The sequence below is a fragment of the Octopus sinensis genome, linkage group LG3 (assembly GCF_006345805.1).
Source record: "Octopus sinensis linkage group LG3, ASM634580v1, whole genome shotgun sequence".
Taxonomy (NCBI): domain Eukaryota; kingdom Metazoa; phylum Mollusca; class Cephalopoda; order Octopoda; family Octopodidae; genus Octopus; species Octopus sinensis.
The window spans coordinates 129,559,767-129,584,317 of record NC_042999.1 but is presented as its reverse complement, the minus strand read 5'-3'; the positions used below and the strand labels follow the sequence as shown (position 1 = coordinate 129,584,317).

The 24,551-nt window shown below is 35.1% G+C and overlaps 1 protein-coding gene across 6 annotated transcripts in view; it reads left to right on the top strand.

Annotated features, from left to right (window-relative positions):
- The window catches only part of LOC115209122 (myeloid leukemia factor 1), an 81,812-nt gene that overhangs the window by 20,007 nt on the left and 37,254 nt on the right, over positions 1 to 24,551 (top strand). The window contains exon 1 of one of the 6 annotated variants that reach the window (XM_029777261.2): positions 16,332 to 16,654. The exons of 4 other annotated variants lie outside the window; for them this stretch is intronic. In XM_029777261.2, the coding sequence (XP_029633121.1) occupies positions 16,605 to 16,654 (50 nt within the window). In that variant the 5' untranslated portion in view covers positions 16,332 to 16,604. Of the gene's footprint in view, positions 1 to 16,331; positions 16,655 to 24,551 lie in introns of those variants that run through there. One more of the 6 variants, XM_029777260.2, reaches the window with a different exon arrangement.

The following is a 24,551-nucleotide window of genomic DNA, read 5'->3' as shown; positions in this document are numbered from 1 at the left end:
CAAGCAGTGATGGGGGAAACAAACACAGACACAGTGACACACACACACACATAGATGTATGTATATATATATACAATGGTCTTCTTTCAGTTTCCATCTACCAAATCCATTTACAAGGCTTTGGTCGGCCCAAAACTATAGTAATAGACACTTGCCCAAGGTGTCACACAGTGAGACAGAACCCAGAACCATGTGGTTGGAAAGCAAGCTTCTTACCACACAGCCACACCTCCACCTATAATAATTAAATCAGCACTCCTAGCATTCATTTCATACCTTTCTCAAGAGTATTGGTGACATAAATGAAACAGTTCCTACTGGGTTGTTGACTTCTATGAGACCTTACCACGCAAACATAATCTACTAAATCTTATTCTTTAATAATTAAATCTTTGTACTTAGGACATGGTCATTTTTGTAAAAATTATCATGATGAAATTTATTTTACCAGTTTTTAAAATAAGAAAAGACATTGATGTCTGTTTTTCAAACTATTTCCTCATCTTGTATGTGTCTTAGACACAGTTTTGATTGATGATCTCTTCAATCAGTTAAGTGTTATTCCTAAGATAAGCCAGGGGTTATACTAAGAACTATTATTCTGATGGTCTAACAACTGATTTGTGGTTTTAGAGGACATTAGTGTTGTCATTTTAAGGTGTTTATGTATTTATCTTTATATTCCCTAAAATATCAAAATGTGTACACAAATGCGTCAGTCTAATGTTTAAACACCTTAAACAGCGAGGCTTCTGTTCTCTGAATCAATAAGTAAGTGATTAGAATAAAAACTCCAGCTGGTGAAATGAAGTTTCTAGGTTTAATCCATAGCCTTGCTCAGAAATACTACTTGAAACTTATTGGAGAAAATACCAAGTGAAGTGTATTAGCAATGCTTTTAAAGAAATAGTCTAAGAAATAAACTTCATTCTAAGGTCATCTTGGAAAAGAATATATAAACAAGATCTTTGTTGGCACTCATTGGAACTGAATTAAATCCTTTGTGTTCAGCCTATTTAATGTTTTTAATTTTTCCTTTGCTGTAAAAAAAAATAAAGTTATATAGAAGAGAAAGCAATAATCTATTTATTTATTTATTCACATCAATTTGGTTAAGTTTATTAGAAAAAAGAACCCAGATCTATTTGAAAGTCATTTAAAATTTATCTCTCTTAGACTTGTTTTATGTATTACACCCATGACAGCATTTATGCTCTAAGATTAAGCTTGAAGAAGCTAAAAGAATATGTAAAAGATGCTGTCAGCATATTCATATAAAAAGGAAATTATGAAATATTTGAAAACTGACACTTTGAAACTGAATAGTTAAATATATAATTAAAATTATATGGCTTTATAAGGCTGAAAAATTACAGTTATAATTGATAAAGTCAATTTCATTATTAGGATGAACAGTTCTTCTGGAAGATAATTTATGGCAGAACATCAAAAGATGACGTGTTTATCTTATGATCATCATCAAATAAGATTGTATTTATTCCATCATAATCATTATCCCCAAATCCAATGCTACCATTTCCATCGCTATAATTTTTCTTGGCCCTATAGAGCCTCGAAGCTATAGTAGATACCGAGCATAATAAACATAGACTTCATAGTTATTAAAACAGACATAATGCGTGGATGGTGATATATTTTGTTTGTAATAGTTTTGATGACCTTTCATAGTGACCAACGATATAACCATAGCTAAGATGGCATCACAAAAGCAGAAATACCTCTCAAGAACCAAGAAGTAAATCATTCTCCAATCCCCAAATAAATATTCAGCAACCTTCTACAGGGTACAAATACCCACTACATTGCAACATCACAGTACCTATTATTTACTTGAGATGTTGCACCTGCTACTCACTCATGCATGTACTAACTCACAGGCAAGCTCTCACTCACCAATATTACAATTACTGACCTACTGGTAAACTAAGACTTCTCTTGATCCTCCACCCGTATCTCACAATTTTCTTACTTTTCCTTCAATTATCACTCCTACTCTGTATCAACACTTGATATTCAATACAAAAATTTTGCCCTTAACACTTTAGCATTTAAACCAGCCATATCTGATCCAAATATTCTACCTGTTTTATGTTGAAACTGGCCAGATTTGGCCTTTTGCACCTAGCCTACAATATTATTCTAAAAATAAACAATCATATCATTGAAATCTTAAAGTTATGAGATAATGCATGATTAATATGTTAACCACTACAGCCTCTCATTACTAGAACTTCACAGTGATGCTAAATATTTCCTGTCACACTGTATGTTATTTAATTACAAAGAAATGTAATTTCTTTTAGTATTTTTACAATATTTCATATACTTTAATATTTAGCATTCATGTTATTTCCATATCCTCCAAACCATGTCAAAGATACAGAATAAAATAATTTCTCAAATTATGAAAATGTACCACTGGTGATGCATATGGCAGTTATGTGAAGTTTGTGATGAACCACTGGTGTTATATTTGGCATTTAACATGTTAATTAAGAACAATATGCATATAAGCTTTACATTTGACAGAGTAATCTTAATGCTAAAGGTTTAATTAAACTTACATTACTAAATACTAATGCTACATTACTAACTTACATTACTAAATGCTAATCGTTTCATCCTCATCAAGCTATTCTCTAATTATCACCATTATTATAACCACCACACCACCACCACCATTATCATCATGACTGTCACCATATTATATCCATTTTCTCATGCTGACATTGATTGCATGGTTCTTCTCCACTACTCCTCTTACTATTTGTAGTTTCTTGTCATCTTCTTCATGAAGTTCAGCATCCAAAGATCAGCCTTCACCATTTCCTCAGTCTTTCTCTTCAGTAACCTCCTTTTACTTAGATTCATTGCTCCTTCATCACCCAACTAACTTCTTACTTATGCATCACATGTTTGTGCCAGTTCTCTTTCATGCCACAGCTAATTTCAATTTTGCCTTTTTTTTTTCTCTCCTCTGAACTTATCTGAACCCAGTTATTCTTCAATGGTAACATTCATTCAGTGAAGCTTGCTTGAGTGTGTGTGTGCATGCACGCACATGCCTGTGTATAATTACATCAGAGATGAATTATTTTAACCCTTTAAGCTTTTACGTTCAGTTTTACATATTCACATTTTTTTTAATAGCATTATCTATTTTGAAGTGTAAAAAGGTCTTGTCCTTGTTAGTGACACAATTTCCCCACCACATCTCAAAGAAAATTGTGTCACTAATCAGGGGCAACAAAAGATTTTCATGCTTCATAGTAGACAAATACTATTAAGAAATAAATAGAAGTGTATGTTACAGTTGAGTGATTGCATACAGGCTGTGATTCAATAGATGTTTTACACACGCACGCACATGCATGCATGCACATGCACACACACACACACGTTTTTAATAATTTTTTTAAAACCAAAGCAATACAAGTTATAAAAATTAATAATGCAGGTTGATGGTTTGTACTTGTACATGGTATTTCAATACTTCAGAGTTAGGGCTCTTTCTTCAGGAAATCTTAGGACAAAAGGTGTTGTTAGCTGACTACTCTGTTCTGTGTATATGATAAACACACACATGCATGCACACATATACATATTATACTGGTGAAATTATATGTGTGTGTATGCACTTGTGTTATTAGCATGGCAGAATATTTTTCTATCTGCCTAACTTATAAATTTCGTCTCACCAATGCTCCATCCTTAGTCTACATTCCAACAATCATCATTTCAAATGTTCTAAGCCTGTTGTTACATCTCTATCCAACATGCATTTACTTAGTAATTTACCTTAGTGCTTTAACATTGAGATTACTCTGCCAAATGTTATGCTTATTTATTCGCATTATTTTAAATTAATCATGCATTTTCTCACAGCTTCAAGATATTGATGATCTGATTGTTTATTTTTTAGAATGACATTGTAGGGTAGGTGTGATAGGCTGGACCTGGCTGGTTAAAACATAGAACAAGTAAAATATTTGGGTCAGATATAGCTGGTTTAAATGCTAAAGAGTTAAATATTCATGTTATTACATGGAAAAATGCAAGCATGAAAAGTCATACTCTTAAGATTATAAATCTGGAAAAGTATAGGACAAGTTATTACACCTGTAAAAGTATAGGACAAGCTATTGCTTCTAGTAAAGTAAAGAATAAGAAACTTGTTAGTTAAAATATTGCAGCAAAGAATGCCAGTTCTTCTAATTTATCACTCTTTACAGTTCTCATTTTCAAAATTTATTGTACAAAACTGTTCAGCTAATTTGTAAGTTTATTTAATTAGTCACTTTTTTCCGTATTTAAGGTAGTAAATTAGCCAAATTCTATTTAAATAAGTATAGTGTTATTTGTAAACTATAATAAAATAATTTTTGATATTCAAATTTTAATTTTAGCTGCAATATTTTAAGTAAAAAGTTTCTTATTCTTTACTTGAAGTAATAGCTTGTTCTATACTTTTACACGTGTAATAACTTGTCCTATACTTTTCCAGATTTATAATCTTAAGAATATTACTTTTCATGCTCACATTTTTCCATGTAATCCATGATTATTCCAGGCATTGCTGTTATAGGATAATTAATAATGTGTTACTTAATAATTTAAGATTTTACCTTACAAAATATTGAAATATAGTATTTCAATTTTTCCATGTAAGTGATGATAATATTTCAATTTTTTTCATGTTTAATTTTTATTGTGATCGAATTATTTGATATTACCCATCCACACCAAATTAATGGCAGGGATTTTTACCATGTTGTTGGTTGCACCATGGCTCACCAAAAGTTAAAACAACAAGACCCCAAAACCATCAATTACCAGGCTCACCTTAAGTAACCTAATTTTGCAATATTAGGAGGTCACAGGAATTCAGTCAATGAAAAAAAAAAATTCCAATGATTCGGGGTTGGGGTGGGGGACTTCCCCTAATTCATTTTTTCTAAACCAAAATAAGGGATTTGCAACATATTAGAAGGTCAGGGTAATTGATTCCATGCAAAAAGTCAAATTTTTTGGGTTTTTTTCTTAGTGAAAATCTTGCCGGTGTTAATATAGAAATTTATCATAATGTTGTTATTATTTAGCCTCAAATCAGCTCTGATACTGCAAACCTGTCATCAAAGACATTCCAGCCTTCAGCAAACTATCTTTTTAGGGATAATGTAGGACATTACATACAATGGGCGTGTGATTTAGGTAGGGGGATACTTTGTAACATGTATATATATCATTGGCAGAAGTTAGAAAGTAAGTCAAAAGCTGAGTTTCATGATTCTGAATTCCTCATGCATTTTTCTATCATTTAAGCCTAAGAAAAGTATACTTTTAATTTAAAATTTTAAAATTATGTTTATTGAAGATGAATGTCTGCCTTACTGCCCACTTGAGGTCTGACATATTTTGATGTAACTTTATTTCCTACTGAACCAAATCTCAAACTATTTATGCCAAAGTGTAGCTGAGGAGGTGTCCTCTTTAAAATTATTAACAGTTTGCAATTTAGTTGAGAACTGAATTATTGGTGAAGCTTGGAAGCTGCTGCAATTGACGAAATGGTGGACTTAAGAATATATTCAACCACTACCGAGGTTGAATGATAGTTATTTCCTGTACATTTTCTCAGCTTCATGAAGCACATCAAACGGATCATATATAAACTAATGAGAGAAGTTCTACACATGCCAATAAAGAAGTTTCTACACAAACCACTGTATGAACCTCAATAACCTCAATGCAATTGCTTCAACCTCTAGAAGTAGCAGAAATAGCAGGCAATTATCACTCATCCCACCCCAACTGTCCTTTGAAGGATGGACATATTGGATAATGTAGTCGTAGCTACTATACACCAGAAAATAAGATAAGCTGGTCACAGCTGGAACACTTTTGATCATAAGTCTGTTCTATAAGGACTGACTTGTAAACAGAAAAGACAACAAGTGCAGCTGCTACTACTATAACTACTAGCAGTATTTTAAAACCACATATGGCCGACTTGTCTCTGATTGGTTGTAACAAAAAACACAACCATCTTCAGACTGCCTGCTTTGACTGGAATAAAGCAAACTGGAGCTCTTATTGTACTGAGCTGCAACGCCCAAACTGGCGTGAATTTTATGCCTCTGGAGATGTGGACACTATACTTCAGAACATTCTGAATTCAATATGGGCAGCATGTGCAGCATCAGTACCATGCAAGCACAAAAAACCACCCAATAGTGCAATTTGGGAGACTGCAGCAGTCCGACTTGCCAGGAAAGAACGCCGTAATGCTGAACGGGAATACAAATTGCACAAATCAGAGAGCAACAGGAAAAAGCACAATAGGTCAGCCAACCACCTCAAGCAGGTGACAAAAAAGGCAGTGCTTGAATTTGAACAATGCATTGCAGCTAAGCCTGACAGCAAAGTGTTCTGGAAGTATGTGCACTCAAAGCAGAGACCCCACTCTCCAGTTGGTCCCCTTCGCAATCCCCACACAAGACAGATTACTGGCAATCCCGAAGAATGTGCAGAAATCATTGCTGGATTCTATGCCGGCATCTTTACTGTCGAAGACCAAAATGTTCCATCTTCATCACCACTGACATCGGACTCTATATCTACTATGCAATTTACACCAGCAATGCTGCAATGCCACCTAAAGAATAAACGCAATTATGCCTCTCCTGGTCTCGATGGTGTTACATACCTACTTCTCAAACACGGTGGGTACTTTCTTCTAAGCCAACTTTCTCTATTCTTCCAATTCTGTCTTGACAATGGTGTTACTCCAGAACAGTGGAAAACTGCCAGTGTCATCCCTCTGTTCAAAAAAGGCGACCGCACATCGCCTGTCAACTATCGCCCCGTCAGTCTTACTAGCTGCATCGCCAAACTGATGGAATCCTGTATCAGAGAAATCCTCTGGAACTTCTGGAAGTCTCACAGCCTCATCCAGCCGTCACAATTCGGATTTATTCCTAACTCCAGCTGCTGTAATCAACTCATCGAGTTTCTTGAGGACGTTACCCAAATCACTGATCGCAGATCCTGGGTGGATGTTGTTTACCTGGACTTTGCTAAGGCTTTTAACTCTGTGCCACACAAAAGACTTATGGTGAAGCTTTCTGCGTTGGGTGTAAGAGACGAACTCTATAACTGGTTAAAGTCCTTTATTTTCAGCCGAAAAGAGGTTGTCACAGTTCTAGGACAGCACTCTTCGCCCTATGAGATGATATCTGGTGTACCACAGGGATCTGTTCTTGGCCCCCTTTTATTTGTTGCATATGTTAATGACATAGATGCCAACTTAAAGAATGCCACAGTGCTGAAATATGCAGATGACATCAAGCTGTACCTCGAAATAAAGAGGTCAAATCCTGTACACTATAGATCTCTATTGCAAGCAGACCTGGACACAATGCAGCAGTGGATCATGGACTGGCAACTCAAGCTGGCTGTGGACAAATGTACCACCATGCATTTTGGGAGGAGAAACCCAGCGTCCACCTACTCCCTCCACAACACTAGTCTCAAAAAGTCTTCATGTGAACGCGACCTGGGTGTTATTGTCGACAGTGATTTGCGTTGGACAAAACACATCGCTAAAATTGTCAAGAAGGCTGAGGGTGTCACCAAATCCTTTGTGAGCCGCTCTCCGGCTATCTATCTGCGGCTTTATATAGCTATGGTAAGACCTCACCTGGAATTTGCATCACCGGTCTGGAACCCCTATCTTGCCCAGGACATCAATCGTCTGGAAGCTGTTCAGCGACATGCAACCAAAAGAATACCCTCCATCAGGCATTTGCCATATCCTGAACGCCTTACTTCCCTGGGCATGGACACATTGAAACTCCGACGTCTGGCAGCTGACTTGGCAGACACCCATAAAATTATCAACCATTGCACAAACAATAACTCTGAGCACCTCTTCAAACTCCACCCATCTAACACCCGTGGACATATTTACAAAGTAAGAAAACAGCACAGCTCCCATGACTTCAGGAAACATTTTTTCACGCTGAGAGTTGCTGAAGCATGGAACAAACTGCCGGCATCGGTTGTTAGTTGTCGGGTAACTGCATCCTTCAAAACTTCCATGCTTCCTGAGATTCGCCAACAATACACTTGATTTTCTCCCCTCCATACACACACAAGCATGTATCTGACTCATACATTGTTCGCTTTCCAGACATTTCTACATTACTGCATGTACTTTATATGCACTTTCTGACAAGTTGTGGTGCACCTGAGCACTGTATACAATAATTTCATTATTATTATTATATAAACAATACTTTTTGGTTCATATATTGTTTCTATCTTGAACAGAAATATCAGTGATTGTAAGACGCTGTATTTTCTTTATATTTCAAGCAAGGTTAAACTGCTGCCATGCCTGGTGAATGAGTACCCATTACTGAGGAGATCCAATACAGATTTAAGCCACGTAGTCTAGTGGTCTTAGAGTTAGGGTGGCAGGAGTTATCTTCTGCTTGCAATAAATATTGAGTGTGAGAAGCACACTGAATAAACCAACTGGATGAAATGTCTTCCTGGGGTTAAATGGCAGTATCAACGTCTCTTAGAGGACAGCCACATTAAAGTGGACATAATCAATACATTTTGGCTCATATACTGCTTCTATCTCAAACAAAGATTTTCTAACAGACTAGTTTCCTAGTTACAAAATCAGTGATCATATGACACTGTATTTTCTATATATTGCAAGTGAGGTTTAACTGCTACAATTCCTGATGGGCAAGCATTCAACACTGAGGGGATCCAATACAGATTTAAGCCACATAGTCTGGTGGATTCAGAGCTAGGGTGGCAGGAATTATCTCTTGCTTGCAATAAATATCGAGTGTGAGAAGTGCTCTGAAGAAACCAGCTGGAGCTGTCTTCCTGGGGCTAAATGGTAGTCTCATTGTCTCTTAGAGAACAACCACATTGATGTGGCCACAACACTACTATTCAAAGACCATTTTCATGCTAAATCAGTGTTTTACCTTGCAGATTTCCATTTCACCCTAACCTCTGGATACCACTTTACTAATCCCCTTGTCCCCATTTCCTCTGCCATGACCTTTAGACATATCTTTATTCTTCCTCACCACTCTTTCCTTTTTTTTACTTCCTTCTACAGTTATTTCATACTATCATTTTCATCCTTTCTCAGCACATGACCCAAATGTCTCATCCCATTTCTCCTCACAACATCTATCAGTCCATCTTCGCTATCTTCTGCAGTTCATTATCTTTTTTTTTTAAATGAGTAGTTAGCAGACTCAGTGCTTTAAAAATGACCAGAAATTGTAGACTCTATAGTACTCTTTACATCTTCTTGATTTCTTTTACTAAGCTTAAGGCCATGATATTCATGCTTTTTTTTTCAAGACTTGAGTGTATGATAAAAAGTTTGCTTGTCCAACTAGGTTCAGTCCCACTGCATGGCACCTAGGACAAATGTATTCAACTATAACACCATGCTGACCAAAGCTGTGTGACAGGATTTCATAGATGGAAACTGAAAGAAGCCTGTCACATATATGTATGTGTGTGTCTTTGTCTTCAACATTATGTGATAGTTGTTAATGTTCGTCTCTGTCATACAAGCAATGTCATTCATTTCTAATACACTGAGTAAGTATTACTTTGCTTGAAAACAGGTGAGGGTGGTGACAGGAAGGGCATCCAGCCATAGAAAATCTACTTCAATAAAACAAAAAGCTGTATCTGACCCATGCAAACATGGAAAAGTGGTTGTTAAAATAATGATGACGATGATGATGATAGTGATGATGTGATCTCAAATTGCTGGCATTTTCCTTTTCTGATTTTTATTGATCCATTTTCTCACTAGTCTAATTTCTAAACACTTAAATATATTGATCTCCTACATAAACACAAGGCTTAGAAGAAAGGAAGTTAGATATCAGGACATAGTCATACATATACATAAAAACTATGTGATTGTACTCAGTTACATGCACATGCATGTACACAGATTACAAAAGACGGAAATGGGATGGGAGCTGGTTTTTTTGATTGACTAGTAAACAGAAAATATTCATGTGCAAGTATTCATATATCCATAAATTTATTTTTGTTCTGAATGAGAATGTATAAGAAAAGCAAGCATTTTGAAGTGCACATCCTTGAATCAACTTTCTGGATTAAAAGTAGTTTATTTATCTTATATTAATGTATTTATATATATATAGCGCACACATTTTTGTGAACATTTGCGTCATTGGTTATAGATTTCCAAATGGGCCAATCAATCAGTGGCTCACCACATTTTACCAGTCATAAGAATAACAAAGGAGTGTGTGTGTGCAGCTTGAGTTGAATAAATACCACAAGGTATTGACTTGTATTAGTTTATGTTTTCTTATTGATCTATATCTTTCTTCTTCACATACACAAGCCAGTGTGTTGATATACATATTTAATTATGAATTAGAATCAGCTCTAATGTCATTAACATTATCAACCACACATGCTCAATGCTTATGTTTTGCTTGTTGCCAGGATGCTGCAATTAGCACAGTGGAGATGACTCCCTTAAAATACTGGATGTTAAAACATCTGGAAGTCATATATATATATATATGCTTTCGATGTGAATGGTTTTTTTATATGGTGCCATTTTTACAATCCTGTAAATAATAATAATGGTATTTTATATCAGCTTAAGGCTTAGGACAATCACTGTGCAATGACTAAGGAAAATAGTCTAATAAAGGGGCATATAAGCCTTCAACAGAAAAAAGGCTTTCATAGAACATTGACCTCCTGGAATCTGTGCAGAGACGTGCAACCAAACGCATACCCCCTATCAGACACCTACCATATTCTGAGCGCCTTGTTTCCCTGGGCATGGATTCACTGAAGCTCCGGCATCTGGCGACGGACTTGGTAAACACCCACAAAGTTATCAACCACCTCACCAACAACAACACTGAACACCTTTTTGATCTCCATGTGTCTAACACACGTGGACATGCCTACAAAGTCAGAAAACAACACAGCTCCCATGACTTTCGGAAACATTTTTTCACGCTCAGAGTTGCTGAAGCATGGAATAAACTGCCTGCATCAGTTGTTGACTGCCATGACACTGCATCCTTTAAGGCCCTCATGCTTTCCGAAATCCGTGGAAACTACACCTGATTATATATACACTTTAGATGAGTTGTAGTGCACCTGAGCACTGTACACAATTATTATTATTATTATTATTATTATTATTATTATTATTATTATTATTATTATTATATTCGTGGCACACACATATATAGTCATCTATCAATCCATAAGTCTGAAAAAATGCACTAATTTATTTGTCAATAGAGTAGATAGATTAGTCAAAGTAATACAGTATTATAGATCGTTTGCAGCTGATTTTACCAAGTGGTTTTGCACCAAATATTAGGTAACTGTCGAGTTATCTATTATCAGGTGCAAAACCAATTGATAAGATTGTCTGAAATGGATCTATAAAACTATACTTTATATATATATATAAATCAAAGTATATGGTATGATGCCATCCCTGAAAGCCTACATGGACGTTATTACTATCCTTGCATCCAAGTAGTTAGAAACCCAGAATCTGCTCAATTAAACCCAAGAAATCTAGGAGTCTTTCCTTAAGGAAGGGAAAGTGAAAGAAGATATTAACTTCTAAGTTGGCAGCCAAAAGATTCCCACTGTATCGGAGCAGCCAGTGAAAAATCTTGGAAGATGATATGACATGACCCTGAAAGATGCCAACCAGGTGAAAGAAATGGCTAAGACAGTAGAGGAGGTCTATACAAGATTGACAAGCATCCTTTGCCCAATACATACAAGGTTTGGTGTCTTTAGCGTATGCTAACACCAATGTTGCTATGGCCCCTGCTAGTGCATGAAATTGCTACTTCAGCAGATGGTTGTCCATAAGTCAGAAAGAAAAGCACGGTCAATATAAGTTATAGAGGAGGTATATTTTTACAGTGTCAAATTCTATATTACTGGTTATGGCATATAACTAAAAGTTTCTTATTCTTTACTAAAAGTAGTAGCTTGTCCTATACTTTTACAGATGTAATAACTTGTCCTATATTTTTCCAGATTTATAATCTTAAGAATATTACTTTGCATGCTCGCATTTTTCATTGTAATCCATGATTATTCCAGGCATTGCTGTTATAAGATAATTAATAATGTGTCACTTATGCATTTCACCTGGCACGCTAACGTTTCTGCAAGCTCACCACCTTGGAAAGTAAACATTGATTTTAGAAATATATTCTTTATTCTTATAGCTTGCTGCTGCTGCTGATGATGATGAAGCATTACTCCCTTACTTACTGACAGGAAATTTCGTAACATTTCACCTCATAACTCTTTTTCTACTAAATTTTGTTCAATGTGACTAGTGATTCTGAATTCCTCATGCATTTCTCTATCATTTAAGCCTAATTAAGATATACTTTTAATTTTAAATTAAAATGTTAATTGAAGATGAATAGGTGCTTTATTGCTCCCCTTGAGGTCTGACATATTTTGATGTAACTTTATTTCCTACTGAATCAAATCTCAAACTATTTATGCTAAAGTGTAGCTGAGGAGGTGTCCTCTTTAAAACTCTTAACAGTTTGCAATTTAGTTGAGAACTGAATCAGTGGTGAAGCTTGGAAGCTGCTGCGATTGACGAAATGGTGGACTTAAGAATATATTCAACCACTACCGTAGTTGAGTGATTAATAGGGTGGATATATTAATCAAAGTATATAGCATTATAGATCCATTTTGGTGAAGCTTATCAATCAGTTTCACATTGGATGTTAGATAACCAGATATTACATAACAAACACCACCTGCTCTTCAGAGGTGGCAAGTTTAGAAAAAAGTCACCATACTTTTTCTATATCTACCATTTCTGAAGAGCATATGGTTTCAGTTAACGACCCAGTTATCTTATACCCAATTTGAAACTGATTAATAAGGAGAGCCAAAATGGATCTATAATTCTATGTATTTTAAAATTCATATATATTAAGGTGCAGGAGTGGCTGTGTGGTAAGAAGCTTGCTTCCCAATCCCATGGTTCCAGGTTTGGTCCTACTGCGTGGCACCTTGGGCAAGTGTCTTCTACTATAGCCTCAGGCCGACCAAAATCTTGTGAGTTGATTTGGTAGACAGAAACTGAAAGAAGTCTGTATACGTGTGTGTGTGTCTGTGTTTGTCCCTGTGCCATTGTTAGACAACTGATGTTAGTGTGTTTATATCCCCATAACTTAGCAGTTCAGCAAAAGAGACTGATAGAATAAGTAATAGGCTTACAAAGAATAAGTCCTGGGGTTGGTTTCTTCAACTAAAGGCGGTGCTCCAGCATGGCTGCAGTCAAATGACTAAAAGTAAAAGAGTAAAAGAGTACACACACACACAGAGCAAAATTCTGGATAGTTTTCTTCCATTTAATTTCACTCACAAGACATTGATCAACCTATGACTATGGTAGAAGACACTTGTTGAGAATAGTATGCAATCAAATTGACTATATATTTTTGAAGCAAACATCTGAACTACACTGTCGTACTTACATTATAATTAACATTCCCCCCCTCCCACTATTCCAACAAATGTACGATCTTGTATATTCACTTAGTGATTCTCACATCACTACTTTTGAAGTTTATGAAGGTTATGTTTCACTGAGGAAGTCAGATTAATACTGAAACTTATTTGGAGTTGTCTCCCATGCTTACCAGGCGGAGAAAAATAATATTGGACATTGGCTAATATTGTATTTTATTTTGACTTTTTTTTTCTCATGCATATTTATTTCCAGTTGAGTTTTAGACTCTCTCCTGCTTTAGATATGATAACTCTAGCCGACCTAATTATGAAGTGCTTTTAATTCAAATGACCGAATTTCTGAATTTTCTGAAGGAAAAAAAAATCGATTTGAAATTTCTTAAATTAAAAAAATTTGGATACACACACATAGTGTAGAGGGTATTTGATGTGCAACAGTGCCGTACAAATAAAACAAAACTGAATTTTGAATTATAAGCAGCTCTAATAACGTAAGCATTGTGTGTGTGTGTGTTTGTGGAAGCGCATGGCTTAGTGGTTAGGGTGTTGCGATTGCGAGATCGTGGTTTCAATTCCCAAACCAGACGTTACATTGTGTTCTTGAACAAAGCACTTCATTTCACGTTGCTCTGCGATCATTTCATCATGGTGCACCTGTATAGGTAATGTCGATTTGATGGCAGGAGTGAGCTTATGTGAACACAAACATTTGATCACTATAAACAAATCATCTGTGTGGTTGTTCGGCAAGAAATTACCGAACCCTCATACGTCGTCTGACGACGGGAGAGACCATGATATATATATAACAATTGCAGCGTGGAAGGTGTTTATAATCCATTTAAGAAACACACAAAATCCGTTAGATTCACTTCAACATTTAAATTTAATTTGTCAAAATATTTTCGTCGCTTTGAGACCGCAACCTGTTCATTGACAAAATTCCGTGCTGCATCTATTTATATATATCACGGAATTTCAATTTCTAAATCTAATATAGGCACAGCTACACTCATTAAATCGAACCCCTCCTGTCAGAGGAAAAATGCAAATTCAGCATAGCGTATATGTCAATGATAATAGTGGGTATTGTTCTGTTATTGTTATTGTTCTGATCAAAGGCTTTGCCCACTGATGACCATCCCATCTTTTTCCTATTTCAGAAACTGCATTAACCTTCCTATTATAAGACATTACAGTTTGATTTGCGGGCGGTTTAGCTGCTATTTCGGACAGGTTGAACGACCACATTGAATAAATTTCGTCGGTTCGGTTGTTGTTGAACCCTAAGTTAAATGATCGAGCTGACTCATAATCCACTTAGTAACCATCCCGTTTGTTTAAAGGTGTCTAGGACTACATTATGTAATGTGTCATTGAGGGAGATTTAGCTATTACTTTTAGCAAGTTGGCTCGGTAATTCTCGTTGGTGTTCGTTAATAATTTTCATTCAACAGCAAAAATCACAAAATAAATTAAAACAAAAAATGCTGCTTGGATTGGCTAAATTTGAATTCAGAATTTAAAGTTACTGAGAGCCCTGTAGTGATACTTCTTTTCAAGGCAACAATTTGAAATGGAGTATAACTGACAAATATGAGCTTACACACTCCGCTTCTATGTCTCTTTCTCTCTCTCTATTTCTCTTCTCATTCTCTCTAACTATATTTTGCTGTTCCTTTTTTACTTCTCTCAGAATTTCTCGATACCTTTCGCTCACTCTTTCTTCCTCTCTTTCTCTCCCCCTCCTTTGTTTTATGTTCATATTTTCTTTCTAAAGTTTCCCTCTTATTTCTTTTCTCTCTCTCTATTAATACACACACACACACACTCTCTCTCACTCTTTTCTTTATCCAATTTTCTTATTTCTCTCGTCGGCTTTAATTTACTTCTCTCTTTTCTTTTTTTTCTCTCATTCTTTATTTCATTTCTTTACGTCGTCACTTTTATTTTTTATTTTCTCTTTCCCTCTTATTCGTCTCTTAGTCTCTCTTTTTCGTTTTTCCTTTCTTATTCTATTTCCTTCTTTCCTCCGTCAATTTTTCTCTATTTCATGTTCACTCTCTCTTTCTCATTTTCTTTTTTCCATTCTCTTATCCTCTTTTTGTCGTCAGCTTTTATTTTCTCTCTCTCCTTTCTTTTTTTCTTTATTTAATTTTCTTCTTTCTATCTTTAACTTTCCTTTTCTTTTATCTCCCAACTCTCTTTTATTTTTATTATCTTTATTACATTTTCTTTTCGTCGTCGGCATTTATTTTCATTTCTCTACTCTCTCTCTCTCATTTTCTTTTTCTTTCTTCCGCACTCTTCTTTCTATCGTCGTTATTTTCTTTTCTCTTTTTTTCTTTGTGTTCCACTCTCTCTTCTTCTCTTCCTCCTCCTCTCTCTCTCTTCTCTCATTTTCTTTTTCTTTCTTCCGCACTCTTCTTTCTATCGTCGTTATTTTCTTTTCTCTCTTTTTTCTTTGTGTTCCACTCTCTCTTCTTCTCTTCCTCCTCCTCCTCTCTCTCTTCTCTCATTTTCCTTTTCTTTCTTCCGTACTCTTCTTTCTATCGTCGTTATTTTCTTTGTATTCCACTCTCTCTCCTTCTTCTCCTCCTCCGCCTCCTCTCTCTTCCTCTGACATCAGCCACGCAAACACATACATGCATACATACACACACGTGTTGTTTGTGGGCGTTCTTTAGTGTTTCGCTAGAAACTATAATCAGCAGGTCCTAGCACTTGCATGCAGACGACATCGTCGTTTCAAAGTCAACAGTTTGGTTTCATTTCTCCTACTGCTTGCTTGATCATCAATTGTGGTTGTCACTGTTATTTGTTATTGTCCATTCAGAGACAACTAAAGAAACAAAAAACATTCAACTATTTTCAGTAAATAATACTGGTAATAACAATAAGCTTCTCTGAAAGGTTAATTTCTAAATAACTGAACGGATAATATTTTTTAACCAAAGGAAGAAAAGGGTTCCATAATACAATAATTTGTCAAAATGTTTGGACGTTCCATTCTTCAGGAATTTCAAGATGATGAATTTTTTGGGTAAGTTTTCACTTAGGACTTACGCAACGATCAATTGCCTAGATTAGCACAATAATACTAATACAAATATCCATATCTATCTATCTCTCTCTCTCTCTCTCTCTCTCTCTCTCTCTCTCTATATATATATATATATATATATATATATATTATATATATATATATATATATATATATATATATATATATGTACATAAATACACATCGATAAGCGTAGCGTTAGTAGAGAAACTTGTGCTGCTGAATAATCATTACAAATTGATGTGTGTTGTTACTAAGTAAACATTCATTATTCTATGTATGTGACCAAATAATACACATTAGTTGGTGTGGGTTTATAACCTAAATATACATAATCTGTGTCTCTCTATTTACACGTACACTCACAGTGTATGTTGACCAAATACATGTCTGTCTGTCTATCTATCTATCTATCTATCTATCTATCTATCTATCTATCTGTCTATATCTATCTATCTATCTATCTATCTATCTATCTATCTATCTATCTATCTATCTATCTATCTATCTGTTTGTCTGTCTCAATCGACGCTATGTTTTAACTGACCTTCTTTACTTATTTGTCTATGTGAAGGCATGTCTTTGAAAATGCCTTAGTTATTATTTGTGATCTAATCTTTATAAGTGTGTACAAGTCAAATGATCTGTTTATTATGCTGTTTACATGTAGAGGGGTTATTCACGAAGAATGTGCTATTGAATGTGTTTATGAGGTGACTGAACAATGTGTGAAGGCATTTCTTGCACTGCATATTTCAATTCGCAGAATGTCTCAATGAAAACCTATTATTGCATATCATCATCATCATCCATTGATTAATTGCATATGTAATAATGTCGCTATATTGAGACGTGTGTACTTTTATTTCGGTTTCTGTGGTATATGGTCATTTGTTGAGTAAACCTGACAAGGACTGTAGCCGTTGCTTGCCTGTGTTTCGTGTTGTTGTTTAGCCCCAAATCAGCCCAGCTCTAATCGAATTGATATAATCAAATATGTTCCTGTCTTGTACCGACCCGTCTGCAGGACCACATTAAATGTGTCCCTTTCTTTCTTTCTTCTTAAGACGGTAGAATATGATTTGAGGGAGATTTAACTGCTATTTCTAGTATGTTGAACAACCTCGTAGGCTCATCTAGCTATGTCTTTAAATATGGACGTTGTATTTTTATTTTGAAGACTGGAGAATTTGTTGAAGATCTTGACTCTTCATTCCTTTATATACCCACGAACATTACACCTTTATTCCGGTCACATATTAAAGAAAACGTTGTTGTATGTGTACTTCCTCTTTTTTCGCCTATCCCATCTGGCTACAATAATTTGTTACATATTTCAAAACAACACGTTTCTGGTTTAAACTCAGTGACTGACTATCTAACCTAGATATTTCGACCAAGTAATATTTGAATGTTAATTTTTTGGATATATATATATATGTGTGTGTGTCTGTGTGAAAGAAGCCGTTATGTCCGTTGCCTTCGGGAGCAGACATATGGTCAAAGACGTTTCAGTCGTGACCGTCTCAACTCTTTTAGTTCAGTGTGCGTGTGTCTATATCTATTGGAGAGAGTTTTAACTGTTATTTCTAATAGGTCGCGTGGCCAAGTAGTTACTCTTTTACTGGCTGTTCATTTTAATGGTGATTCTTTAATCTGGATCCATATATTCACAGAACAACTTTCAGATGTGCAATGTCAGTATACACCACTTAGCTAGACAACTGTACTGAGATGTGTGCCAACAACATATTCCTTCGTGGCACTCAAAATCGATAAATGTAGGAAAACAGTTAAGATTGTTTCTTGTTATTTTGGTTTGTTATTCTTTCAATTAGCCCGAAGTGCTGTGTACTCTTCTAAAAAAAAATTCAATATTCTAATATTTATTATTTACTTACATAAAATAGAGAGAAATTAGATTTTCTCGAGGTTTTACCGTCAATCCTGAGTGAAGAGTTAGCCTTAAGAAGAACCCTTTTTCGATTTGTCCTATTTATCTTCTACTCCATTTTCTAGTGGTTTTATTGATATTTTGTTGCAGTGTGTTATTGTTATTGTCAGGCTATAGTGTTCCTACCAAGCCCTTTCGAGAAAGGCATGAATCAATTTAGCTTCAGATACATATAGCTTTCGGGGGACAGAAAAGCTTAGGTCGATATTGCTTCAAGGGACAGAAAATACTGCAGGTCACAATAAATGTTTAAGTAATTCCAGTGGATGTTACTAAATTACTATTTCATTCATTAACATCCTTGCCAAGAAAAAAAAATCAAATTTGAATTTCTAGTTTTGCTACTAAACTCGTGAATGTGTTGTCTTAACATCATTATTTGACTTGTCTTTGTTATAGATACATGTTCTCAAATTCGTTACAGCTTGCTGTTGCTGTTTACGCATTGTGAAGGCTTTATTTAAATGTTATAAATCGATACCCCTTCCTTAATACAGTGAATCTTTTTGCCTAGTTATACATTTATACCAACGACTGAGATGGTGAAGTTGATATAATTATCTTGTAGTTCGAGGCATTCAAATTCTGAGTTCAAATCTCACTTTAGGCTTCATCCCTCCCCCAAAGTCGATGAAATAAGGTCCAGTTTAAACATTAGGGTTTATTACAAATAATATTCTTTACAAAAAATATTGATTTTCTGTTTTGAATTTTTTTCTAGCTCTCTCTTTTTCTCTGTTAAATTCTTTTCTATTGTGTAATTCTTATCTCAAACAGCTAAGTGTATTATAGATTTTTTTCTAGGGTGGATCATATCGACGAGTTAGCAGAAAATGCGTTAGGCCCTTAATATAGATAGAAGCATTCATAACCAGTTAGTCTGAATGTGGTTACCCTACATGCTAGAAATAGCAGCCAAATTCTCGTGCCCTTCAAATCACACCCTACGACCTTAAAAACGGCACATTGGATAATATTGATCTTTGATGTGTGCCGCGGGGCTGCACAAAACAGTCACATGGTTATCTCCCTAAAAGTATTAGAGAAACACGTTTACAAGACTACAGCATGTACGTATCATTTACAGAAGTTCATGGGCAGCCCACAGGTCGTGTGACTTTCTGAATGACACATCCAATGGAAAATTTCTATGAATTTTTCAGTAGTGCGGCTCACCAGATAATGAGCCATGTTCCATGCAGGCCACTTCCTTAAGAAAGGTTGCCCATGCCTGTTTTATATATTTTTCTATAAAAGTTTACTTTTCAGTAGAAGTGAATTCCACCTTTGTCTCATTGTTTAATGTTCTCAGTCTATTTATTTGTAGAAGAAAAAAATGTCAGTCTGTTTATTCATCCTCTACTGATCTATACAGTTGTTCTTAATCATTTTTCTCATGGTACCAGTAAATAAACATGCTTCTGGCGCACACAGTTCTTTGTAATAAGGCTTTTAATTGTTCCATCAAAAAGGAAAATTATCGATTTCTTTCATTGTTGCAGTCTGCAATAGATCTTCAAAGTTAACTAACATCTCAGAGACGACAACATTAAAATTAAAACTGTGTGATTGATAGTGATAAGCTCTTTGTTTTTCTTCTTGCTAAGCTGATCAATTCGATTCAGTATTATCACCAAAACAAGTAGTAAACGTTCCTGTATCTTATAATTAAGCCCTTAAGCAAGACTGATCTTATTAGACATTAAACAGGATTCTACTAGTTAAATTAATTCATCGATAGATTTCTAAGGAGGTGTATTGGAATGATTTATCAGACGATTACACGTCTATATCTGAATTTCTTCACTCTTCCTTCTAATAATCTGCTAACCATCAATTTATAAGGCACAATAAAATTATAAACTTGTTATTTTGTAAATGTTCTAAGTTTAAATGACATGCAAATTAGAGTTTGCAGGAAATAACTTATTTTCATGCATATATATTTTTCTTCTGCGGGTTGGTTGATGTTAGGAAGGGCATCCAGCCGTAAAACCCATGCCAAAACAGACACAGAAGTCTGGTGCAGTCTTCTGCCTGACCAGCTCCTGTCAAACCGTCCAAACTATGCCAGTATGGAAAGCGGACGTTAAACGATGATGATGGTGGTGATCTTGCGGGAAGGTTTCGAATCGACCACTAGAGTAGAATCCTTGAGAGAGGTAAAGGGCGATGGTAACTTAATACTGAGGTGGGCTAGTTAATGTTTTTTTGTATTTAAATTTCAAAGATGTTGGGAAAATATATTAGAGCGTCTGCCATTGACTAAAATCCTATCTAGGAAAATAGTTGTCTTTTTTCCCATCAGCTCAGAACTACGCAGAGCAGGTCGTCGTAATGCTCCATAAAATTTAGAAGAAATTGAGTAGAAAGGCTGTAAACAAAATTTCTGTTACATGTGGTGAATTTGTGTATCTCTTTAACCGTATTGTTACAGACTATGTGGAAAACTTGCATTTCTACAAACTTTTTATCATTTATTGCTATTATTCTCTTTATCAAAAGGTAAAAATCCTATAAGAGAATAAAGATCTTTGGCCTGAACTCTTTGCATGAACACCCCTGTACATAACTACATGGCCTTGCTTTTTGCTTTTTGAGCCAAAAAATTAACAACTTAACTTAACCCAATGTGATGCTTTCCACATTCGAAGTCAGAAAAACATAGCTCTCCTAACATTTGATTTAGTAGAATTTACCATAATAACATAATTTTGATGATTTTTTTTCATTATTGTGACTTCTCTACGTGTAGAAGTGTTGAATTGTAATTCTGTTTTCTGTTTCCTAAAGATCATTACTATTTAATGATTTTAAATGTTATTAAACAGTTACACCTCATAGGATGACCATGTTGGTAGGAGGATATTTCGAAAGTGACTATGGCTTTAAAACAAATTTTTTTTTATCTAAAGAAGAAATTTCTAATTTAGATTTTCAACATTGTCCAATTGTTTGGCATATTAAAACATAGTAACTCTGGAAAAATACTCTTTCCACTATAGGTATATCAGGAAATACGACATCCTTACAATAATTATAATTTAAATTTTTATCAAAGGTCTTGGTATTTATACAAAATAGTGAAATGAATAGTACTTAACGAAAGAAAAATATTTGTTACTTTAAATAAAATTAAATCTTTTAAAATATCTCATTTGTATAAATCCTCTCATACCTAAATATGCAAACATTGCCGATGACAAGACAGCAGGAAACATGCTATTATTATCATAGATTCAGCTAAGATTCCCTATACAAAGTCTTCTTTGGCTATTTAAGGTATGAATCTATGGAACATATATCAATAGGAAGAAATGTGATCAAAATACAGCAATACTATAGAAAGAAGGGGGCAGACTTATGTTTGGTTCCCCAAAGTCAAAATTTGCACTATGTTAAACTCTAAATATCGTTTACGCTGACTCTCTGTATGGTGTAAAGCGTGACTGGAGAAATCAACTCAACAACATTTATATCGGCTATTTAATTATATAGCAATATTTTATGAGAAAGCGACAATACAGTGTAATCGTCAATATTTTATAATCATTTAAGGCGGCGAGCTGACGGGTAAAATGTTAAGCGGCATTTTGCCCATCTTTACGATTTAAGTTCAAATTCTGTCGTGGTCTATTTCGTCTTTCATCCTTTTAGAGTCGATAAAATAAGTACCAGTTGTGCATTGAGATCGATGTAATCAACTTACTCCGTCCCCCTGACTTGATGGCCTTCTGCCAAAATTTGAAATCAGTATTTTATAATCATCGGCTTAGTTGGAGTCTAAAAGGGAGTTGAGAAAGCATTCACACATTTCTTATGAAATAAAATTTAGATTTAAATTAATTAAAATTATGTGAATAAAAAAAAAGACTAAATGTTTTACAGGCTGATTTGTCAATATCTGCACATGCATGACACGTTAGGTCGAATATTGATCTCTTACATAGGTACAAGGCCACATTTCTTTTTCTATATAAGAGAAGTATAGTCGATAATATCAATTCTACTACGTGACTAAATTCTATACATCGATCCTTACTGAACGAAAAGACAAAGCCACTCTCGGCAAGATTCGAGCTCAGGATGAGAGGGGACGCAAGAAAACACCGCAAAACATTTTGTCTGCTACTCTACCGATTCTGCCACTCGAATACCCCTTTGCGTTGATACTGATAACTACACTTGCATCTCAAATACTTCTTTCGTACATGGCTGATGCAAAATATTTATTTCTTTATTGCCCACAGGGCGCTAAAATAGAGAGGATAATCAAGGACAAAAGGATTAAGTCGACTCCAGTGCGTAACAGGTGCTTATTTAATCAATTCCGAAAGGATGAAAGGCAAAGTCGACCTCGGTGGAATTTGAACTCGGAACGTAACGGCAGAAGAAATAACTATTTCTTTACTACCCACAAGGGGCTAAACACAGAGGACAAACAAGGACAGACAAACGGATTAAGTCGATTATATCGACTCCAGTGCGTAACTGGTACTTATTTAATCGACCCCGAAAGGATGAAAGGCGAAGTCGATCTCGGCGGAATTTGAACTCAGAACGTAACGGCAGACGAAATACCGCTGAGCATTTCGCCCGGCGTGCTAACGATTCTGCCAGCTCGCCGGTGATGCAAAATATTACGTGATGTTTATTCACATGTCCCCAACAATGTCTAGATAAAATATTACAACGGCAGATATATCAAGAAAAGAAATGCTGAGAATATTTTCAAATATATCGTAGAGTAAAAGATATAGTTTGAAGTAGGAATTCATACATTTCATTCAACATATTCTTTGGTAACAGATAATTCAATATTAGGAAGAAGAAAATTGAGATTACAGAAATTTATTTTGAATGGTTGCCATACAGGAAATAAAAAATGGGTCTAAAAGGAGTTGAATATTGATTATTTTCTGAAACACTACAAATAGAAAATAGAAGATTCATATGTCAAAAGGGAAAAAAAGTGTTTTTATTAATTTTTTTTTTATGTAAATATGTTTTGCTTTTACGTAAAAAATTTTCTTACCAGTAGAGAAAAAGCCTGTTTCCAACCCAGTAACAAGCACTTATTGAAATTTTATCATCATCAATTTGATATGCATGTAAGTATGCATGCATATATGCTTGCAGGAATGCATGTATGCAGTGCCATCTTAAGGCGTGTTCACACTGGTCTAAGGAACAATGCTAATCGATGCTGTTGCTTTCATCAGTATATAAATTATATAGGCCCCAGTACATTGCTTTTCCCTGGGCTCTATAATTCTGCTATGACTGCTCTACATGTATATGTGTATGTACATGTACATGCATCCCTTTGTATCTATGAACTGTATGCATACTATTGACGTCTTGCATATTTTAACAGCTCTTTCAATTGTAATTTCTTAATTAACTGTATCCTTTTTGGCTTTGTATGGGCCAGCTTTTCAAAATTAGTTCTACTAACCAAGTACACTAATAATCATTGGTATAAATGTAAAGCTATAGTCTGGTGTAGTATCTGCAAACTTCATATTAGTTCAGTATAAATAGTCCATTTTCTTTTATCCCTAACATTGTTACTATCTATTGGACAGTTGATATCTGCCTTTGTCTACACTTTGTTTTCTCTGTCCCAGATTCATATCTGAAGTCCTTTTTACATGGGTTTTGACAAGAACATTTCACCAGTATTCTTTCTTATGTGTGTGTCCATCACATCATTATAACATATTTTTATATTCAGGACTATCCTTTCCACAGATTGCCTTGTTTAGTGTGATGGTCAGTACATCATGTCTCATAGGTTGTGTGGTGATAACAATTTTGAGAAACTACTTATGATATAGGTTACATCTTTGGTGTTAATTCTACAATCTGAATCTGTTGTCACATGTAAATGCTTTGTGTATCCATATCCCTTTTATGCAT